This window comes from Pavona decussata, unplaced genomic scaffold (assembly GCF_977016875.1).
Source record: "Pavona decussata unplaced genomic scaffold, jaPavDecu1.1 SCAFFOLD_93, whole genome shotgun sequence".
Classification (NCBI taxonomy): Eukaryota; Metazoa; Cnidaria; class Anthozoa; order Scleractinia; family Agariciidae; genus Pavona; species Pavona decussata.
Genome location: NW_028145510.1, coordinates 2,470,375 through 2,490,091, shown reverse-complemented (window position 1 = coordinate 2,490,091; position 19,717 = coordinate 2,470,375). Strand labels below are relative to the sequence as shown.

Below are 19,717 nucleotides of genomic sequence, written 5' to 3'. Positions count from 1 at the left end.
TTATTTGGCCGATTTCATAGATTCAAATAAGGCTTTTGGCTATTCAAAGTGACACAAAAAATAGCTGACACTTCCTCATTAAGAAATGAGCCTGACTAAATGTGGAAATACATCCTAAGGGTCTATAAATTTCCCACGCGTTCTGAAAGGAAAATTACTGACCAAAACAAGAATGTGAAACAACAACGGTCACTTGTTCAGCTGAAGCACCTTACTTTCGCACCTGAAACAAGAAAAACATTAACGTTTGGTTTTTGCCGAGAGATAGCGATTTATCCGCTGGATAAAGTTACCCACTCTTTGTCCAAACCAAGCTCTTTAACTTTTTATGGAAAAACAAAAAAGATAAAATAAAAAGGGAAGTTCTTTTTCAAGAAACAAGTAAAGGTGGCCTGAACTTCCCAAATTTTGCAACGACAGTTAAAGCACTCCGCTTGAGTTGGATTGGTAGACTGCTTAACAGTCCAACTACCGATGCATGGACAGCTATGCCACATGCCTTTTTTGAAAAATATGGAGGTCTTAACTTCTTGCTCAAGTGTAATTATCATATAAAGAAACTAGACAAAAATTTACCGTCTTTTTATTTAGAAATGCTGGGGTACTTTGAGGAATTACGTCTAAATCGCCAAGATAAATACAAAAGTGACCTTGTTTTATGGAACAATCAAGACATAACTATTGAAGGTAAATCGCTGTTCTGGAAAAGTTGGACCGAAAATTGAATTTACTACATTCAAGACATTCTGAATGAAAAGGGAAAATTCTTAACTTATGAAGAATTTAATCGCAAGTACAAAATAAAAATTAATTTTCTAAACTATTTTCAAATCCTTGCATCAATTCCAGCAAACCTCAAATCAAAGGCAGCTTCTACACCCAGACCTATGAACTTTATTCTTGATGATTGTGATATAGTTGACTTATCTAAGGACAAATCGATTCAACTTTCAAAAATGAAGTGTAAAAACTATTATCATCTCTTTCAAGAAAAAGCAGAAGTTACACCAACAGCCATAAAATCTTGGGGCAGACAATACCCCGATATAGAATGTAAATGGCAAAAATTATTTAAAAATATATCTCGCCTCTCTACTAACAACAAACTGAGACAATTCTCCTTTAAAATGTTAAACAGTATTTTTGTGACCAAAAAAGAGCTCAAACGATTTAAAATAGCAGATAACGAGGAGTGTTTTTTTCCCTTAGATTCAAATAAGAGTTTTGGCTATTCAAAGTGACACAAAAAATAGCTGACACTTCCTGACTAAATGTGGAAATACATCCTAAGGGTCTATAAATTTCCCACGCGTTCTGAAAGGAAAATAACTGACCAAAACATGAATGTGAAGCAACAACGGTCACTTGTTCAGCTGAAGCACCTTACTTTCGCACCCGAAACAAGAAAAACATTAACGTTTGGCTTTTGAAAGAAATTCAATTTCTGCTTTATCCTTCTTTAGTTATTTTTCAAAATACCTTGTTTACAGTGCGCTTAAAGTCAAAAAGCTGTATTTGCGCACGTGTTGTTGTCCAATACACCAGCGTTATATGCTGAGAAGACAAAATCAATATAACGACTTTTTTTATATTGTTCCATTCACATATAGCACTGACTCTTCAGCTGAATCTCAGCCTTACAGGTTTTGTCAAAAGGTGAGTTCTTCCCTCCTTCTTTTTCCAGCCGGTTTTCTACATAAGTAACTGATCTCGGACACGTTGTATGTTATTAACGGTCTCAAAAGCGTTCGCAAATGTCTAGAATTGCTACTACTGATGATAACAGCGGCCATAGCTTTTCCATTTACTGTAACCGATGTTGATTATTGAATTCAACATAATATATCAAGTAAGAGGAAGAGCGTTTCATCCGCTTTCCAAACACCGGGAAGTGGGTTACTGAAAAAACGAGGCGGATGAAACAGTACTTCTAGTGTTTGATATAGCTAGCTTATCACATTTCCAAACCTCTTTCACGGCAGTGATTTCCGTTATTTTCTTTCATAGATTATTAATGAGTTTCAGAAACATGTGTGCTAGTCGGAATAACGCCCTTTTTCTTAATCTCTTGTTATATTTTCCCTTATTTCATTTTAAACTTGTACGGTTACTGAACGTTCCGTTAATCTACGCCAGTTCGACGTATGAACTGTTGCTTAATTAGAATCAGAGTAGTTATTCAAGGCGAACACCAGCGTCCGCCCAACCCGTTTCCCTTTGAAAATGTACATTTTCGAGTCGTATTGAATGTTATTTATAAAACGGACATTTTTTTTTGTCTGGTGGACCGAATTACATGCCATTTAACCACGATGCTTTAGCAAGTCTAGCTATTAAATTAGTGACGGAATCTAAATATACTTCAAATTAAAAAAAAAATCGAACTCAAAAGTCCCTATTAGTTTTTCATTTTACATAATATTATATTGAATCTCTCGCTCTGGAAATTGTAGGAGTGTGAGTGAATCTGTAAGTTTTATATAGGGAAATTAAGTCTGAGGGTACATTTGCATGCAAAAGAGTGAAAGACGAATATTTGCTATTGTTACAAATATTTATTTTTTGCTAATGAGGTAGATGGGTCTTTCAGTACTTTCTTGAAAGTAACAACCTCAGCTATTTTCTTTGGTTTCAGTTATCACCTGCGTTCCTGTGCCATTTTTGCATGTGCTCTTAATGATGCATAGACAAAATCACAAAATCAACAGAGTTGATGAGTCAATTTGGCCACTGTAGAGAGATTCGTGTACTGACGTTTCTAGCCCACCATTAGAGCGAATCAAAGCTTAAAAGCTCGAAACGTCAGCACTCAAATCTCTCTGCAGTGGCCAAATTCGTTGCCATTACACACCGAAGCAGTATCACAGTTTCTTCAGAAACTAATTCGATTCCCTCCTCAATACATAACTACATTATACTTAATACGTCTTCTGTAGGCACAATGAAGTACACCTTCGCTGCCCTAGCTGTCTCTCTATTATTCATCCACTTGCACCGAGCAGTCTCCGAAGATGCGAAAGTGAGAATCTTCAACCAATGGCCCCAAGGATTCTACGGAAGGATATCAGTTGCTCTCGAGGACGAAGTTGAAGATGGATGGCAAGTGACTGTGACGTTTTCGAAACCTGTGGCAAAGGTTGTGGTGTGGAACGCTGTAATAGAATCGGTCTCTGACGACAAAAAGGTCTACCTAATCAAGAACAAGTTTTGGAACGCACAATTACCGGCTGGGCGGCGGTTGAAGTTTCGCTTCTTGGGAGTCAAAGCGAGGTTTGGTGAAAACAGACCGAAAATGTCAGCTCAGTTCACTCGAATTGGAGAGGAATCAGGAAGTGGTCTCTGAAAATTTAAGATTCACTACATAAGTTATCATACAAGCTTAAATTTTGAATGTTGTTAACTTTCAATTAACAGTAATTAAATATCATGAATTGATTGCATAGTTGATCTGCGTAAATTGTAACCACTTTTGCTTGGAAGTTGAAAACCCCTTCGAAGTCTTTTCCAGACGTAAATCGAAGAAACATAAATTACTAGATGTGCGTAAGTTACTACTGCAAGACACAAAAGGTTTTACTACCTGAAAGTATAAAGTAAAGTATATAGCAAATACGCTCGATTACAAAATTTTTGGAAAGGAATACATGTGCCGGGTTTTCCTCCGTTTCTCAGGAAACCATAAGAGAGGGCCCTTAGCCTAACTCCAACTTGCGGTTAGAATTAGGCAAAACATATTATAACCTGATGCTTAAACGGACCACTAAAATCACAATAAGTATTTTTCCGCTACGGTGATTACAATGCTAGTGTCGTCTATTCCGACCTCGTCAATTATTTATTTGCATTTGTTCATCGACGTATCCTTCATCTGCCATTTACCATTAAAAAACAAAAACTACAAGGATCGACGACATAAGTTACTACTGCAAGACACAAAAGGCTTTACTAGCTGAAAGTATATAGTAAAGTCTATAGTAAATACGCTTGATAACAAAATTGATGGCCAAGGATAAATTTGCCGGGTTTTCCTCCGTTTCTCAGGAAACCATACGAGTGGGCCTTTAGCCTAACCCCAACTAGCGGTTAGAATTAGGCAAAACATATTATAACCAGACGCTTAAACGGATCATTAAACTCCCTTTCAATAAGCATATTTTCCGCTACGGTATTCCGACCTCGTCAATTAGTTGCAATACTGGCGTAAGTGATTCCGAGCGTGATTGCATGTCACAAAGCATGAAGAGTCTCTGGTCCTCACAACCACACTGAATGAAAAACATTATATCTGTTTCCCTCCACAAAATCCACAAGTCCCTGACTAAGTTCTTTATTGAAAAGGCTGTGAAGAATGGCTGGCTTCATCAGTGCTTGATGGCAGTGCTTCTCATAACTTTTTTTAATGATTATTTTTGACATTTTTGTATTTGTTCATCGACGTATCCTTCATCTACCACTTTCCATTAAAAAACAAAAACTACAAGGATCGACGACATACAGTCTAACCTTCCTGTGCGACCACCTCTCGTAAGCGACCACCTCTCATTAGCGACCACTTTTCCAAAATACCAAAAGTTTTCAAGGCAAATTAGTTAAGATGGAACCTCTCGTAGGCGACCACCTCTCGTAAGCGACCACCTCCCGTAAGCGACCACTTTTAGAGATGATTGTTTAAAATTTTCAATTGTTTTTAACCTCCCGTAGGCGACCTTTTGACACACAATTTGCTGTTTCTCTCACGGGCGGAGATTGACTGTAACATATTGGCCCACATCATTACAGCGGATGCCGTATAAAAATCTCACAGCCGGAGCTACCGGAAGTGTCTCCCGGCATTGAAACAAATGATAACATATACATGTACTATAGTGTACACTGAAGTAAACTTTAATCAGGTTGAATCCCTTATAGGAAAGAAACTCTCTTATCTTGTAAATAGCATGCATGTTCATGCACGAGCGGTGATGACTCTCTCAACCTTGTATTATCCAACAGAAAAATTGTGGCGATAAAGAACGTCAACTGGCTTGTGTAACAAACAAGCAAACGCCGAAGTTGTTGATGTGTGACGCTTGAAATGTAACATTGCAAACATGCCGTTTACTGTTTGCCCCTAAATCAGGCTGTCTAAAGAAAAGTTTTTACTTTGGGTTTCGATAAAAACTGGCAAAAGGGTTAGGTGTCCGCAATTACCATATGTAAATTACCAGAAATTTAGACCCCTCCCCCCCCCCTGTGGTCTGACCTCTGGTAAGCGACCACCTCCCGTAAGCGAACACATATCCTTGACATTATGGGTGGTCGCTTACGGGAGGTTCGACTGTACTTATAAAATGTTGGTGTCAGATGCAAAAGCAAACTGCACAAAATGGGCGTGGTTGTAATAAAATAGATTGAGAATTAAGAGCAACGAGGAAAGATCGTGACATTAAAGTGGAAGTATCACGCAAATTTGCTGTCATTTTAAAACCTAAAAATGTTTGTCTCTCAGCAGAGACAAAGAAATAATTGTCAAGTTTGTTCTAAATAATCACCCCAGTGCAATAAAACTGTTGATTAGTGCCTCAAGTCAGAGACAGAGTAGGCCGGTATGGATTGAAACGTGAAAAATGTTAGGCTAATGTTTTTCAAGTTCTCGCATTTTTGTTTCCAAAATGCGCTAGAACAGATCAAGAGTTGCATGTTCCTTTCAAGAATTGAGTTGATTTCTTTCCTCTCGTCATTCTACAATTATTTGATTGATGGTCTAATTTTATCATTTTTAGCAAAAGATGCCAAAAACCCCATGATACTTCCCCTTTAAGGTGGTAAATATTTAAACGCCTTCGTGTAATAACAAACAAAGATGTCTGTGGTATTCAACATGCCACGATCATGGGCCAAAGAAAAACGAACGAGTCTCCGTCGAGGGTTAAAATATAACTTCATTGTATTTGTGTTACTTTACCATTATTTCATCTCATTCAACTTGTACTGTCTTGTAGCGACCTACCCTGGAGCTAATTTGGTAGGGGTGGCGTTCAAGTAAAGTAAGACAACGAAAATCCGCCGTCGTGTGCTCACGTTCTCCACTCTTTGTTGTTGTGCCGCAGAGGGCGGGAAAAATATGTAAGAAAATTTCAACACGCGCAGAGTGATTTTTTCCTTGTTAAACGTATTGTTTCCCAGCGTTGCCGTTGCGGTTGCCTTCGTAGTTTCTTAAGTTCCTCAATGATCATATCAGCACTGGCTAGGATACTCGGTCGTTGACTTTTTTTTTAGGGGAGGGGGGGGGATTCATGCTGTTGACATGTTAAATCCAAAATTGTTCCTTCCTATAAGGAAGCTTTCAAAAGGGAGTTTCAGTAGCAATTTTGCGATCAACATGAATCCAGGTGTCAGAGACCAACTGTTGAACTCTTGCGTCTTCAATTGATGTCTTTGTTGTAGAGGGGAGAAGGGACGGATAACATCTTCAGGATGTTTAGGAAAGGCTTTCGTTCAGCGCAAACAAAATTTAGCTTTGCTTAGACAAGAATGAATACGTCCGTGGGGTAAACATTATCTTAAACCACGCCCACTAAACGAGATAAAATGTTTTACCAAGAGAGGATGACATCCTCTCTTGGCTACGCTTCAAGCACCCTAGTCACTCTTATATTCCCAGTCTCTATTCAGTATATTGATAAACTGTAAAATACGTAAGGTCACCTTTGAGACATTTAACGAATCGAAACGAACTACATTCACGTTAAGAAAGTTTTGAAAGCATGAGTTATTTCTCCAGCTGAGATGCACTAAAACAAAGAAAAGAAAAGAAAAAAAGGCAACATGTTGACTTTTAAAATTTAATTTCAACAAATTTAATTTTTACATGTCCAGCTTGAGGCAGTTGTTAGACCAGTTCATTTACAGTGTACTGAAAACTCAGCGTTGTGTTTGAGCAGGTGTTGTATCATTGCATGGTGCACCAGGGTGTGGAACACATCTATAATAAAACGTATTAGTTGGTTCATTCACACATACTGTATTACTTTACAGCTTATATTCAGAGTATCTGGTGAATCCTAGAAGGTGAGTATTTTAACACATTTTCCACACAACATGTACAGAAATTACTTTCTTGAGGTTCATTTTTAACGGTTTTATTAAATCAAACATTTTAGTTTGGACACTCAGTGCCATCGAAACAAATTAGATGCTTAATACCAAGCACGCACTTTTGCCGAATTCACTGTGTCCCCTTTCCTCTAGTTTTCTTTTCTTTATCAATCTGATTGTTTTTCTTGTATCGATTTCTTTACTTTTTGACATAGTTCTATTGAAACATACATAAACTGCAGTTTATCTTATCCGCTTTAGCAGAGTTCTGTCGAATTCAATTGTTAGTGATCTGCGGAAAAAAAATACAATGTACGTGCATGGGACTTCTGAAATCAGTGCAACTCATCAAGTTAATGCGGGAGTCTATCTAATTAAAAACTAATTTTTTCCATGATAAAGTACAAAAAAGGTAATTTTTAGAAACGTTTAATGCAGTGTTGGATCATTTTTAAAGCTTGCATGCCTTGTTCTATTTAGCAAAATGGTGCTCAACAATAACATTAAGTCTAGTACTATAGTATATAGTTGGTTGTTGTATTTGCAGGCGAGTGCCAATTTTATCCGTGGTAGTTACGAATTTCTTAATGAACGAAAATATTCTAAAGTCAATGTTTTTGCTGTTTATACTATAAACAGCAAAAACATTGACTTGAGGTACAATGAAGTACGCTTTAACCACCTTAGCTGTCTCGTTGTTTCTCTTTCACTTGCACCGGGCAATCTCCGAAGACGCTCAAGTGAGAATCTTCAATGAGTGGCCCCGAGGATTCTACGGAAGGATATCGATCGATCTCGAGGACGAAGTCGAAGACGGCTGGCAAGTCACCGTGACTTTCTCTAAGCCCGTGGCGCGCCTGGTAGCGTGGAATGCTAAAGTAGACTCCGTTTCTGAGGACAAAAAGGTCTATGTTCTAAAAAACCGATTTTGGAATGCAGACTTGGAGGCTGGGCGAAAGTTGAAGTTCCGTTTCTTGGCACGCAAGGGAAAGTTTGGTGAAAACGCGCCCGAAGTGTTAGCAGAGTTTACTCGCCTTGGAGAGGAATCAGGAAGTGGATCCTGAAATGGAACATTAAGGATATGAAGCTGTTCTAGATATAGCAAGGGATAAGACGATTATCATTATTAATGATCATAAGGGTGTGGGGTATCACAGTTCTGCATTAAAGATAATAAATCATTATGAAAGGAACAGTTCATGTTGTCTCTCAATACATTGTGTCTACTTTAGTGTCTTCGGCGTTAAAGCACTTTCCCCAATATAATGAACAAATAAAATGTAAAAATTGGTAGCTAATTTTAAACTTGGAAAGAAAATTTGACAGAGTTAAAATATTCCCTCTCGTTTTCAACCGCGAAGAAGTCGAAGAATCTGACCAGGAACCAAAGTATCATAAGAAAACAGAAATGTCGCGGGTCGCACTTATTTCGTTTAAGTCGCAGGCAGAAGTAAATATTCTGGTTGGTTTATTCAGCAAACTTTGGGTCTGTAGTGTTTCAAATTTTTCATCATCCTATAATCCGCAATCTTTACCGATTCTTTTATTTTCAGAGAAAGTTATGAAACCCACCTCAGATTAACTAAGGGAAATGAACACCCTTAGCTACCTCTGGTGCCAAAGGTAGGTTTTTTTTTCTCAAGTGCGAGAACTGCGCCCCGGCAAACGAGGCATGAAATGCGGAGAAAAAAGTTTCCGTCTCTCACGGACTTCAAACTTCTAACCGCATGCGGATATTTTCTTAGCTTTACGTTTTAGACAACTGGTCCCTGGAGCCAGGGAAACTTTTTGACAAAAGTTGCGGTGAGTTCATTGTATTATGAATATCGTCTTAAAATTGTTCTGAGATCAGTTATCATGAATGCAGTTTCGGGCAGAGAAAGAACAGCTAAAATCGTCAACTGAATACTATCAGCTTGATAGGTGGGACTAAGTCAAGTGAAAAACATTCTTAAACAAGGATAGAAAATACAAGGGATGAAGAAAAATTTTCGTCTTTAGCGACTGGGGCTCTTTCCCTAGGAGTTTTCCTATTCTGCTTTAAGACCTATCCTAATGGGAACAGATGAACTCAAAACCGTTGTGGTACAGGCCCTTTCTCCCATCGATGTTCAAACGGAGTCCTTAATCGCAACTTAAATGAGGTATTGCGCTACTCGTCAAATAAAGTGTGAGATCTTTGATTTCAAATACCTTCAAGAACACTATATGAACTATATCATGCGTATTTGTTTTATTGATGCATCTATTGAGCAGATATTACATAAAGAACTGAGCTGCAAATAAGTCCCCTTATGCTTCATATAACCCACTTCCACCGCCCAATCGCTCAAGCGTCACCGTAATCTTCGGAGCTGGTCGGTTGCGTCCGAACTTTGTGCCTTTGTAGTAGACTGAGTAGGTGTCCCCAGCTGGCAAATCTGCATTATCATGCCGGTTAACCAGCCCAAACTCGGTCTTTTCGTCATTCTCGGATTCTATTTTAGCCTGCCACACTTCAAGCTTGCTGATTGGTTGGGAGAATTTCACATTTATACGCCAACCAGCTTGGATAGGGACATCAGGAGTAATGCGGAAATTTCCGTCGAAACCGTCCGACCAGTCATGACCAGGTTCAGCTTCGACTTCGGATGTGATGCTTGGGACCTGGCCAGCGCCCAATCGCTCAAGCGTCACCATAATCTTCGGAGCTGGTCGGTTGCGTCCGGACTTTGTGCCTTTATAGTAGACTGAGTACGTGTCCCCAGCTGACAAATCTGCATTATCATGCCGGTTAACCAGCCCAAACTCGGTCTTTTCGTCATTCTCGGATTCTATTTTAGCCTTCCACACTTCAAGCTTGCTGATTGGTTGGGAGAACTTCACATTTATACGCCAACCAGCTTGGATAGGGACATCAGGAGTAATGCGGAAATTTCCGTCGAAACCGTCCGACCAGTCATGACCAGGTTCAGCTTCGACTTCGGATGTGATGCTTGGGTTCTGGCTAGCGGCCAATGAGAAGACGGCAAACACAAATAGGGGACTGCACATGCGCTCCATAGATTACAGCTGTTGGTCAAGCAAAGTCAGTGAAAAATGAATGTTTTGTTCCATAAGAAAATGAAGAAGATCAATGTACCATAATTATCGTTAAACTTTATTTTGATGGCTACCAGTATATTACATCAAACACGAGGAAGAGTGTTTCATCAGATATCCAAACATGGAGAAGTAGGTTGAAAAAACGAGGCGCAGCCGAGTTTTTTTCAAACGACTTCGAGGTGTTTGGATATCTGATGAATCATACTTTCGAGTGTTTGATATGGCTTCTCAAATGATCAATAATTATTGGAGAAATTCAAGGCTAAAGTTGGCAAAATTTTATGGTAATTAGGATCACGTATCCAAACCACGGTCAAGGTAGTGATTTTCTTTGTTTTCTCTTGATTAATTATTAATGAGTTTGAGAATATAAAGTCTTGGACGTTGAACAATTTCAAACTGAATTGTTTATATTGCTTATGTTAAGTAACGGTATTGCGTTCCAAATTACTGATCAAGTGGCAACAACAGCCGATTATTTTATTGCTCTTTTATGTGTGTGAAGATGTCACTCTTTCAATTATTGAAGGCAGAAGTCTGTTCTCCTTTTGTTGTTGTTGTTGTTGTTGTTGTTGTTGTTGGTTGATACTCTAATAAATCGGGTAGTTATTAAAATACACTATTAGAAACAAAGATAAACTGGTTGGTGGTCTGTGTGGCGGTTAAGCGAGCAAAGAATTGAGATCAGATTAAGTATTATTTTAGACGTGTTTAACCGACTTTCGTGTATGTCCTTCAGCAAGAAATTTATACGCGCGTCGATTATGACAAAATAATAATAATAATAAATTTAAATTTATACCGCGCAGTTTCTATAAAAATATTCAACTGCGCCTTACAATAAATGAAATAATAAAAATAGATTAACTATAAATATAGTTTCTGACCATAATAATTTGTTTTACAATATGAAATACCAGGAGCCCTTAAACTTAACCAAACAACCGAGGCCTATTTGATTGAATTTATCAGATATCGAACGCCGTAGCAAGAGAGAGATGGCTACACAGCGCTATTTCACAAGACATCAATCAGTTACATTTCTTCGTCGCTGTTCAGTACAGCTTCGCTGGTTTGAGCTGGCATGCGTGGTTCTCTTCTGTTCAGGGAGTCTTTTCTTATGGAGTAAACTAGGAAACAATCTCCAGTCCTTAAAGCGCGGAGCCCCATTGATAAGAGAATTTGGTAAATCCATGAATGCTTTGGTTTTGGTTATGACGTCACTGTCCCACCGTCCGTAATGCGTGCGGGCGCGTACGTCCGTACGTCCGCCACTCTATGTAAGCCATTTTGAAATGCCACACTCAACCTGTGAGATAACCCGCGTTTTTTGTCGGCGAGAAGTTGTATCGCCATCTACGTTTTAGAAAAAAAAAGTTAAAGACGACAAAATACTACATCAATTTATGCGACCAACAGCGGGAGAAAGAGCCAAACGACTAAACGAGTCGCCGCGAGAGAAACAAATCGTCTGGCACGTCATCAGAATCTTGAAGTGAAAGCATTTTACTCCGATCCAGCGCGACGAAACGTTGGAGTTTTCCTCTTAAAGTGAAACGTTTCGCTCACTTAACGTTGTATAACGAACGAAAAAAACAGCAATGGAATAAAAGGACTGGTTATTCTCAAAAGAGGTGAGAAATCATGCCCTTAATGAGTGCCATAAAACAAAGGCTAATAGGTTTCTTAGATACAACATATCCTGAAATGACAGATTAATTTCGGGCTTCAAGGCCGTCTGTTAACATCAGTTACATTGCTTGACAAAAAAAAACTGTGATTTAGACAAGCAGGGCTATTATGCACCATATTTTCATTTGTTCAAGCTCATTCGACTCATTTGACAAATACCATTGAGCTAATTCTGAACTGATTTTCTAGAAGGTAGCTACAGAAATAAACGTTTTTGTTAACTTTTCTTTTCCAAATAAAAATTGCATGCCGTCATAAAGCATAATTGTAATGATAAAAGACACATATTTCCCATTTTCTACTTAAAAATTGTGTGTATTGCTGACATGTTGACTTGGGCATGAACACAGCGTCCGAGAATAGTACTGACGCAAAAACGTCTTATTCCCTCAGTTCCAAGGAGCCAGGTTATTGAAAATCGGAGGGTTTTTACTTTAAACTTCCTAGTAAAGACATTGCCTGAAACACTATTTTGTGGGCTAGAAGCTTTTGTACTTTATCCTTATGTCCTTAAAGCCCCGTCCACAATGAACCGAATAAATTTGAAAGCGGGTATTTTTCCTTTCTGTAGTTTTGCTTTCCGTTCGCACTGATTCAGTGTCTTAAATCATGCATAACGGATAATTTGAAAACGCTGTCCACAGAAGCTAGATAAGTTAAAAAATATCGGCAAGGTAGATTTTTGGGACAACGAAAACCCTATTGAACTTCACAATGGTAATGTGCTCTACGGAGTATTTGGTAGTAACTGAGGGCACCAGTTTCAAATCCTTTAGGTCAGATTAGCGTGGAGAGACGCGAACACGATACAAAACGACTGGGTGGGTGGAAACTAGCTGCGTAGTAGGCGCATGCCCATGCTTCGCGCTTGCGACTTATTCCTCTAGCTCTTTTCCCCACGTGCTAGAAACTGCATGGGAACAGCTGCGGTCTATAAAGAGGGCTTGATTTAGTCAGTATCCTTGAATTTGAAGCCAAGTAAAAAAGTGGAAAAAAACACGAAACTTAACAGCGCGCTGTTTTGCTCGAAAGGCTCCAAAAATTGTTTGACGGATTCCGAGTGTTTGCAACTGACGTAGGTTCAGGCACGATTTTACTCATTTTAGGTATCCTGTGTGTTTAAATTGCTATTAGCTGTAGACCATCCTCAGAGGCCAAGACTAAGTGATATTGACTGGACTACTTACTGCCTTACAAATCATACAAGGAGATTATAAAGTGTGAGCTCATTAAGTATAATTGAAAGAAAAAAAAAAACGATACAAGCCAAGGACACTACAGTGAACTACGGTCGTTCTCTTAATTTTTTGACCGTATTTGGTGAAATGACAAAATAGTGGAATAATAAAAGCATATAAATGCTATGAAAAAAATTGGAGCTCCGCTTTCAGGCTTGGCTAAATATATTATTGATTCTGAGATAACTTTTCCTGTTTGATCTCTTTTGGAATCGAGAGATTAAACGAATATTGCCAACATTGCTCTATATGTGTCCCAGAAAGTTAAATAAATTACGTTGTTGTGAGTTGCTGGCCTTCCGCTCAATGAACAACATTTGAATATGTTTGTGTTAACGTTCACGAACGTTATAACTACTTAATTGAAAAAAGTATTCTTTGTGAACTAAACGGCCGTTACATTTTTCACCAAAGTAATGTCGGTTACGACTTTTACGTGACCAAAAAAAAAACCAAGGGAGAAAAAAAGATGCAGTTAATGGTCTAAGGTGGAAGATATACTATTCATGTGGTGTGCGGAGGATGAGACCTGCTATGAGAGCCACTCGAGTAACGGTTATAAAGTCACTGCAATAACGTTGGCCTTTGTGGGGTTATAAGCGGGACCCGGCTATGAGGGCATGTACAATCTAACTAGTCGAATAGTATAGACATCATATGGGCGCTGCTTGAGACTTTATTTGAAACCTGTTCAGAGTAATCCTTCGAGAACCCTGGAGCTTGCCAAAAATCTATAATCAGTTAATTCTACAAGTAGTATCAATGTATGGGAAAAAACACTTTGTACTTACAATTTGCAGGCAGCACTGTTTCAGAATTGCCAGTGTATGGAATCTTGCGCCACCGTTTTTGGGTAGCGCCGTATTTGCTGCAGGGTACAATTAAAATTCGAAACAAGGCAACAGTAATTTATAGTAAAATTTAACCGTATTGTCTTCCCACAGAATTACCTGCCTGGAGAAACGACGTGTAGATGAGGAAGAGGAAACAAAACTGTGGTGTTAATTGAGTTCCGTAAACAAGACTGGAATATTATCAAACACATCTATACAATATTTTTAAACAGATAAAAAAGTGTTTAAAAACTTGGCTGGAGTAAATGTACTTTTGCAGGTGATTAGGAAACGCGATAAGGCTTTTTCAAAGAAAATTACATTAAAATTCATTGATAACCTTGCTTCACACCTCCTTCACCTTGAAAAAAAATCTCAACTTAGAAAATCGCATGGTAATAAACTCAATTCAGTTAACCGGTAAACTTTAAAAACGACTTTACTATTGAAGCCAGTCCTGATTAACTATAGGTTATTAGGAACTTTCTTTAATATATGAGCAAAGGCTCGTTTAAATGCAAATGTCCACTTATTATAATATACATGTGGTAGCTAGTAAAAATCCAATGCATACAACTAATTTAAAAGGCTCGTTTACGTGCAAAAGTGCAATCATTATACTATGAATGTACTTGTTGAAAAAAAAAACCCTGCAACTTATTTGTGATTATTATATGATTCATAAGATATTTGTAGTTTAACTGAAACCTGAAGAAAAGTAGACGTACATTATTAATAATTTTGTGGCTTTTGTTGGTGTATTTCACAACTGTTTTACACTGTTAAAAAAATGATAATACTTCGTGGCTTCGGAGTGGAAAAAAACCTATCAGACAAGGAGATATTGAAGCGTGAGCTCATTTATGCACAAAGGAAAACAACAACAATATAAGCCAAGATATTGCCTTTTGCAGGAACAACACCTTACTGCGTTGTTAAATGTATCTTTAAGGTAAAAGAATTTCAAGATTGTTAGATCCCTTGATGAGATATCCTCGCTATCAGGCGGATGTAGCATTAATTAATATAATTCGTCACTTTAGGAGAGACACTGGTTTCGGTCAGGTAATTCTTGAAACATTTTTCAGTGGACTGCCCACCCGTACAACGCTTACGCCTTCGGCCCAGACCCCGAAATGTCTCCAGTAAATGCATACTTTATTTTTTTTAATTAAGTTGCTCTGTTGCTTCCCAATGAAAGGGAATATATTTTCAAAAACGCTGGATGGACCTTAAGTTCGTCTTCGTGACTGTAGTAGCAGCCTGTGTGTGGATGGGGAAAATTTAGTTTCGAAATATATATTGCACTTATAGTATAACGGATTTAGGGTATTTTAAGTTTGCTGTCATACTGAACCTGATCCTCAGATGCACAGAACTGAGTGAGAAAAATTATGCTATAGTTTGATGCTAAATTATAGATTGACTGGACTATTTACTGACTTACTACTCATACAAGGAGATAATAAAGTGTGAAAACAACACAATTATAAGCCAATATATTACCTTTTTTAAGGAATAAAACGCTAAAAACATGTCAAGATTGTTAGAATAAATCCTTAACGATATCTCTTCGTTATCAGGCCGGATGTACTAGCCATTTACTATAATTTGTCACTTTACAATTCAGCGGAGACACTTGTCTCGTTCAGGTAAAACTTGCATGTTTTTTGGAAGACTGCAGCCTACCCGTATATCGCTTACGCCAATTGGGGCCACCCGTAAACTCCTCTAGTAAAATATGTATTTTTTTATAGCTTCCCAATGAAAGTGAAAATATTTCGAAAACGCGCAATGAATCTTAACGTCTCCCTGAGTTTTTGGCCTGTGTGTGAATGGGGAACATTTAGTTTCCAAATAAAAATTACATGCCGTCATAAGCATAATTTTAATGATAAAAGGCACGTTTCCAATTTCCTACTCTGTTGGCTTTATTTCACAACTGTTTTTCACTGTTAAAAAAATGACAATACTTCGTGGCTCGGAGTGGAAATTAACCTATCAGACAAGGAGATAGCATTTGTCATGGAAGCCTCACATTCTTAGTGTTTCGAGAAAAATATCAAAATCAATAGGTATTATTTATAAGTCTAGTTTTTGCCTCCCCAAAACCTCCTTACGTTCCTTGTACTATAGTCTAGTTTACCCTTACTTAATTTATTGTGTTTCTGTGTGGGGATCGACGTATCAGTCTAATTTAAATCGGATTATTGTTCTGCAAAAGAAGATAATTAGAATAATATCAAAAGTTTCTTTTGATGCTCATACCGGTGTTCTTTTTAAAGAACAGGAGATTTTAAAATTCTTTGAAATTTATTTATACCAAATAGGTAAATTTATGTATCTTTTTAAAAGAAGCTTACTTCCAAATTATTTTCGTGATATGTTTACTCTTGCAAGTCAAATACATTCTTATAAAACAAGAAATTCCAACCTTTTCTATATACCTTATTGTCGAACTAATCTTCGAAAATTCTCAATTCGGTTTCAAGGCCCTTCGTTTTTCAACTCGCTAAGTCGTGAAATTCAAAACAGTGAAACTATCAGTTTGTTTGGCAAAAGACTTAAAAAATTCCTTCTATCTAAATTAAATTGACTCTTTGTTGAGCTACACACCTTTTCTTTACCTTTTCTTTTTTTCTTCCTTTCCTTTTTTTTTTTTTTTTCTTCTTTAAAAAAAAAAAAATTTAATTGGAAATTTCAATCAGTACCCTTAACTTCTATGGTTTATCCAATAGTTCTAGGAAGCCTATAGTTAATAAGCCCCCGGCTTCTATATAGGCTTCCTAGCCTTTAACACATTTAATATTGTAAATAGTCAAGTATGAATATTGTAATAGTAAGAATATTGTGTGTCGTCTATAATGTATTTATGTTGTATTTTTTTGTTAATGGCAAATAAATTGAATTAAAAAAAAAAAAAAAAAAAGTGTGAGCTCATTTAAGCACAACGGAAAACAACAACAATATAAGCCAAGATATTGCCTTTTGCAGGAATAAAACCTTACTTTGATGACAAATCTGTCTTTAAGCTAAAAGCATTTTAAAATTGTTAGATCCCTTAATGAGATATCCTCGCTATCAGGCGGATGTGGCAGTCATTTACTATAATTTGTCACTTTAGGGGAGACACTGGTTTCGGTCAGATAATTCTTCCAATGTGTTTCAGTGGACTGCCTACCCGTATAAAGCTTACTGCAACGGCCCAGTCCCCGAAATGTTTTCAGTAAATGCATACTTTTTTTTTTTTTTTAACTAAGTTGCTCTGTTGCTTCCCAATGAAAGGGAATACATTTTCACAAAAGCTGAATGGACCTTAAGGTCTGGACTATTTACTGACTTACTACTCATACAAGGAGATAGTAAAGTGTGAAAATAACAAAATTATAAGCCAATATATTACCTTTTAAAGGAATAAAACGCTAAAAACATTTCAAGATTGTTAGATTAAATCCTTAACGATATTTCTTCGTTATCAGGCTGGATATACCAGCCATTTACGTATAATTTGTCACTTTACAATTCAGCGCAGACACTTGTCTTGTTCAGGTAAAACTTGCATGTTTTTCAGTAGACTGTAGCCTACCCGTATAATGCTTACGCCTTTCGTCCACCCGTAAACTCCTCTCGTAAATATGTATTTTTTTTAAAGCTTCCCAAAGAAATTGAAAATATTTTGAAAACGCGCAATGAATCTTAACGTGTCCGTGCGTTATTGGCCTGTGTATGGATGAGGAACATTTAGTTTCCAAATAAACATTGCATGCCGTCATAAGCATAATTTTAATGATGAAAGACACGTTTCCCATTTTCTACTTCAAAAAATAGCGGAAGTAGGCTTTCTCTGTGTATTTCTTGCCAACATTTTGATTTGGGCATACTAAACAGCCAAAGCGTCCGAAAATAGCACTGACGCAAAAACGTCTTATTCGCTTCCAGGAAGCCAGGTTATTGAAAATCGGAGGGTTTTCAGTTTAAACGCCTTAGTAAAGACATCGCCTGAAACTCAATTTTGCGGACTAGAAGCTTTTGTACTTTTTCCTCAGTTACATTCTTCAAGCCCCTTCCACAATAAACCGAATAAATTTGAAAACGGGTATTTTTTTTTTCTGTAGTCTTGCTTTTCGTTCGCACTAATTCAGTGTGTTTAATCATGCAAAACGGATAACTTTGAAAACGCTGTCCAGAGAAGCTAGATAAGTTAAAAAATGTCGGCTAGGTGGATTTGTGGAACAACGAGAACCTTAATTAACGCCACAATGGCAATGTGCTCTACGGTATATTTGGTAGTAGCTGAGGGCACCAGTTTCAAATCTATTAGGTCAGTATAGCGTGGAGAGCCGCGAACGCGATAGAAAACGATTGCGAGGGTGGAAACTAGCTGCGTAGTAGGCGCGCGCCCTCGCTTCGCGCTTGCAACTGATTCCTCTCTTTTCTCCCTGTGCTAGAGCGTTCCACGCAGGCTGCAAGGGAACAGCTGCAGTCTATGGAGAGAGCTTGATTTAGTCAGTGTACTTGATTTCGAAGCGAAGTAAAAAAGTGGAAAAAACATATTCGTTTTTAACTTGGCTTCATTGTTAACTTGGCTTTACACCTCCTTCACCTTAAAAAAAAAAATCTCAACTTAGAAAATCGCATGGTAAGAAACTCAATTCAATTTACCGGTAAAATTTTAAAACGACTTTACTATTGTTGCCACCTGATTAACTCGGTAAGTAAGTAACTTTCTTTAATCACATATCGCATATATGAGCAAAGGCTCGTTTAAATGCAAATGTACATTTATTATGATATACATGTAGATAGTATAGTTCTAGTAAAAATCCACAAAACTAATTTACGAAGGGTCGTTTAAGTGCAAACGTGAAATTATTATACTATGTATGTATTAATGTTTAAAAAAATTCATACAACTAATTTGTGATTATGATATGATTCATAATATATTTGTAGTTTAACTGAAAACTGAAGAAAAGTGGACGTACATTATATTTTGCGGCTTTTGTTTTTTATTTCACAACTGTTTTATACTGTTAAAAAATGACAATACTCCGTGGCTTCGGAGTGGAAATTAACCTATCAGACAAGGAGATAGTAAAGCGTGAGTTCATTTAAGCACAACGGAAAACAACAACAATATAAGCCAAGATATTGCCTTTTGCAGGAATAAAACCTCACTGGGTTAATAAATTTGTCTTTAAGCTAAAAGCATTTCAAGATTGTTATATCCCTTGATGAGATATCCTCGCTATCAGGTGGATGTAGCAGCCACTTACTATAATTCGTCGGCACTTTAGGGAAGACACTTGTTTCGGTCAGGTAATTCTTGTAACGTTTTTCAGTGGACTGCCTACCCATACAACGCTTACGCCTTCGGCCCACATCCCGAAATGTCTCCAGTAAATGCATACTTTTATTATTATTTTTTTTAATTAAGTTGCTCTGATGCTTCCCAATGAATGTGAACATATTTTCAAAAGCGCTGAATGGACCTCTTAAGGTGACTGTATAATAGCAGCCTGTGTGTGGATGGGAAAAATTTAGTTTCGAAATAATTATTGCACTATTGCACACTGCAATATAACGGATCTTGGGGGTTTTAAGTTCGCTGTCTAGTGGACCATCCTCAGATGCACAGAACTGAGTGAGAAAAATTAATTATGCAATAGTTTGATGTTAAATCGTAGATTGACTGGACTATTTACTGACTTTAGTTGCTAATCATACAAGGAGATGGTAAAGTGTGAAAACAACAATATAAGCCAAGATATTACCTTTGCAGGAATAAAACGC

The 19,717-nt window shown here is 37.5% G+C and overlaps 2 protein-coding genes and 1 long non-coding RNA gene across 3 annotated transcripts; 2 read left to right on the top strand and 1 right to left on the bottom strand.

Moving 5' to 3' along the window:
- The first annotated feature begins 1,612 nt into the window (after positions 1 to 1,612).
- On the top strand, positions 1,613 to 3,435 carry LOC146473593 (uncharacterized). Its single transcript, XR_014866345.1, has 2 exons — positions 1,613 to 1,656; positions 2,937 to 3,435. It is a non-coding gene; the product is annotated as an uncharacterized LOC146473593 (long non-coding RNA).
- Positions 3,436 to 6,855: 3,420 nt separating this feature from the next.
- LOC146473592 (uncharacterized) lies at positions 6,856 to 8,275 on the top strand. The gene is made up of 2 exons (XM_085118406.1): positions 6,856 to 7,050; positions 7,735 to 8,275. The coding sequence occupies exon 2, from the start codon at positions 7,740 to 7,742 to the stop codon at positions 8,139 to 8,141; it is 402 nt and encodes a 133-aa protein (XP_084974532.1). The 5' UTR covers positions 6,856 to 7,050; positions 7,735 to 7,739; the 3' UTR covers positions 8,142 to 8,275.
- A 1,011-nt stretch (positions 8,276 to 9,286) lies between these two features.
- On the bottom strand, positions 9,287 to 14,541 carry LOC146473591 (uncharacterized). The gene is made up of 2 exons (XM_085118404.1): positions 13,883 to 14,541; positions 9,287 to 10,128 (listed from the first exon to the last, which is right to left on the bottom strand). Exon 2 carries the CDS (start codon positions 10,117 to 10,119, stop codon positions 9,370 to 9,372), a length of 750 nt encoding a protein of 249 aa, XP_084974530.1. The 5' UTR covers positions 10,120 to 10,128; positions 13,883 to 14,541; the 3' UTR covers positions 9,287 to 9,369.
- Between the last annotated feature and the right edge of the window lie 5,176 nt (positions 14,542 to 19,717).

Bases quoted from the DNA above. Each gene is read 5' to 3' on its own strand.
- LOC146473592 (XM_085118406.1), top strand. From the start codon at position 7,740: ATGAAGTACGCTTTAACCACCTTAGCTGTCTCGTTGTTTCTCTTTCAC.
- LOC146473591 (XM_085118404.1), bottom strand. From the start codon at position 10,119: ATGGAGCGCATGTGCAGTCCCCTATTTGTGTTTGCCGTCTTCTCATTG.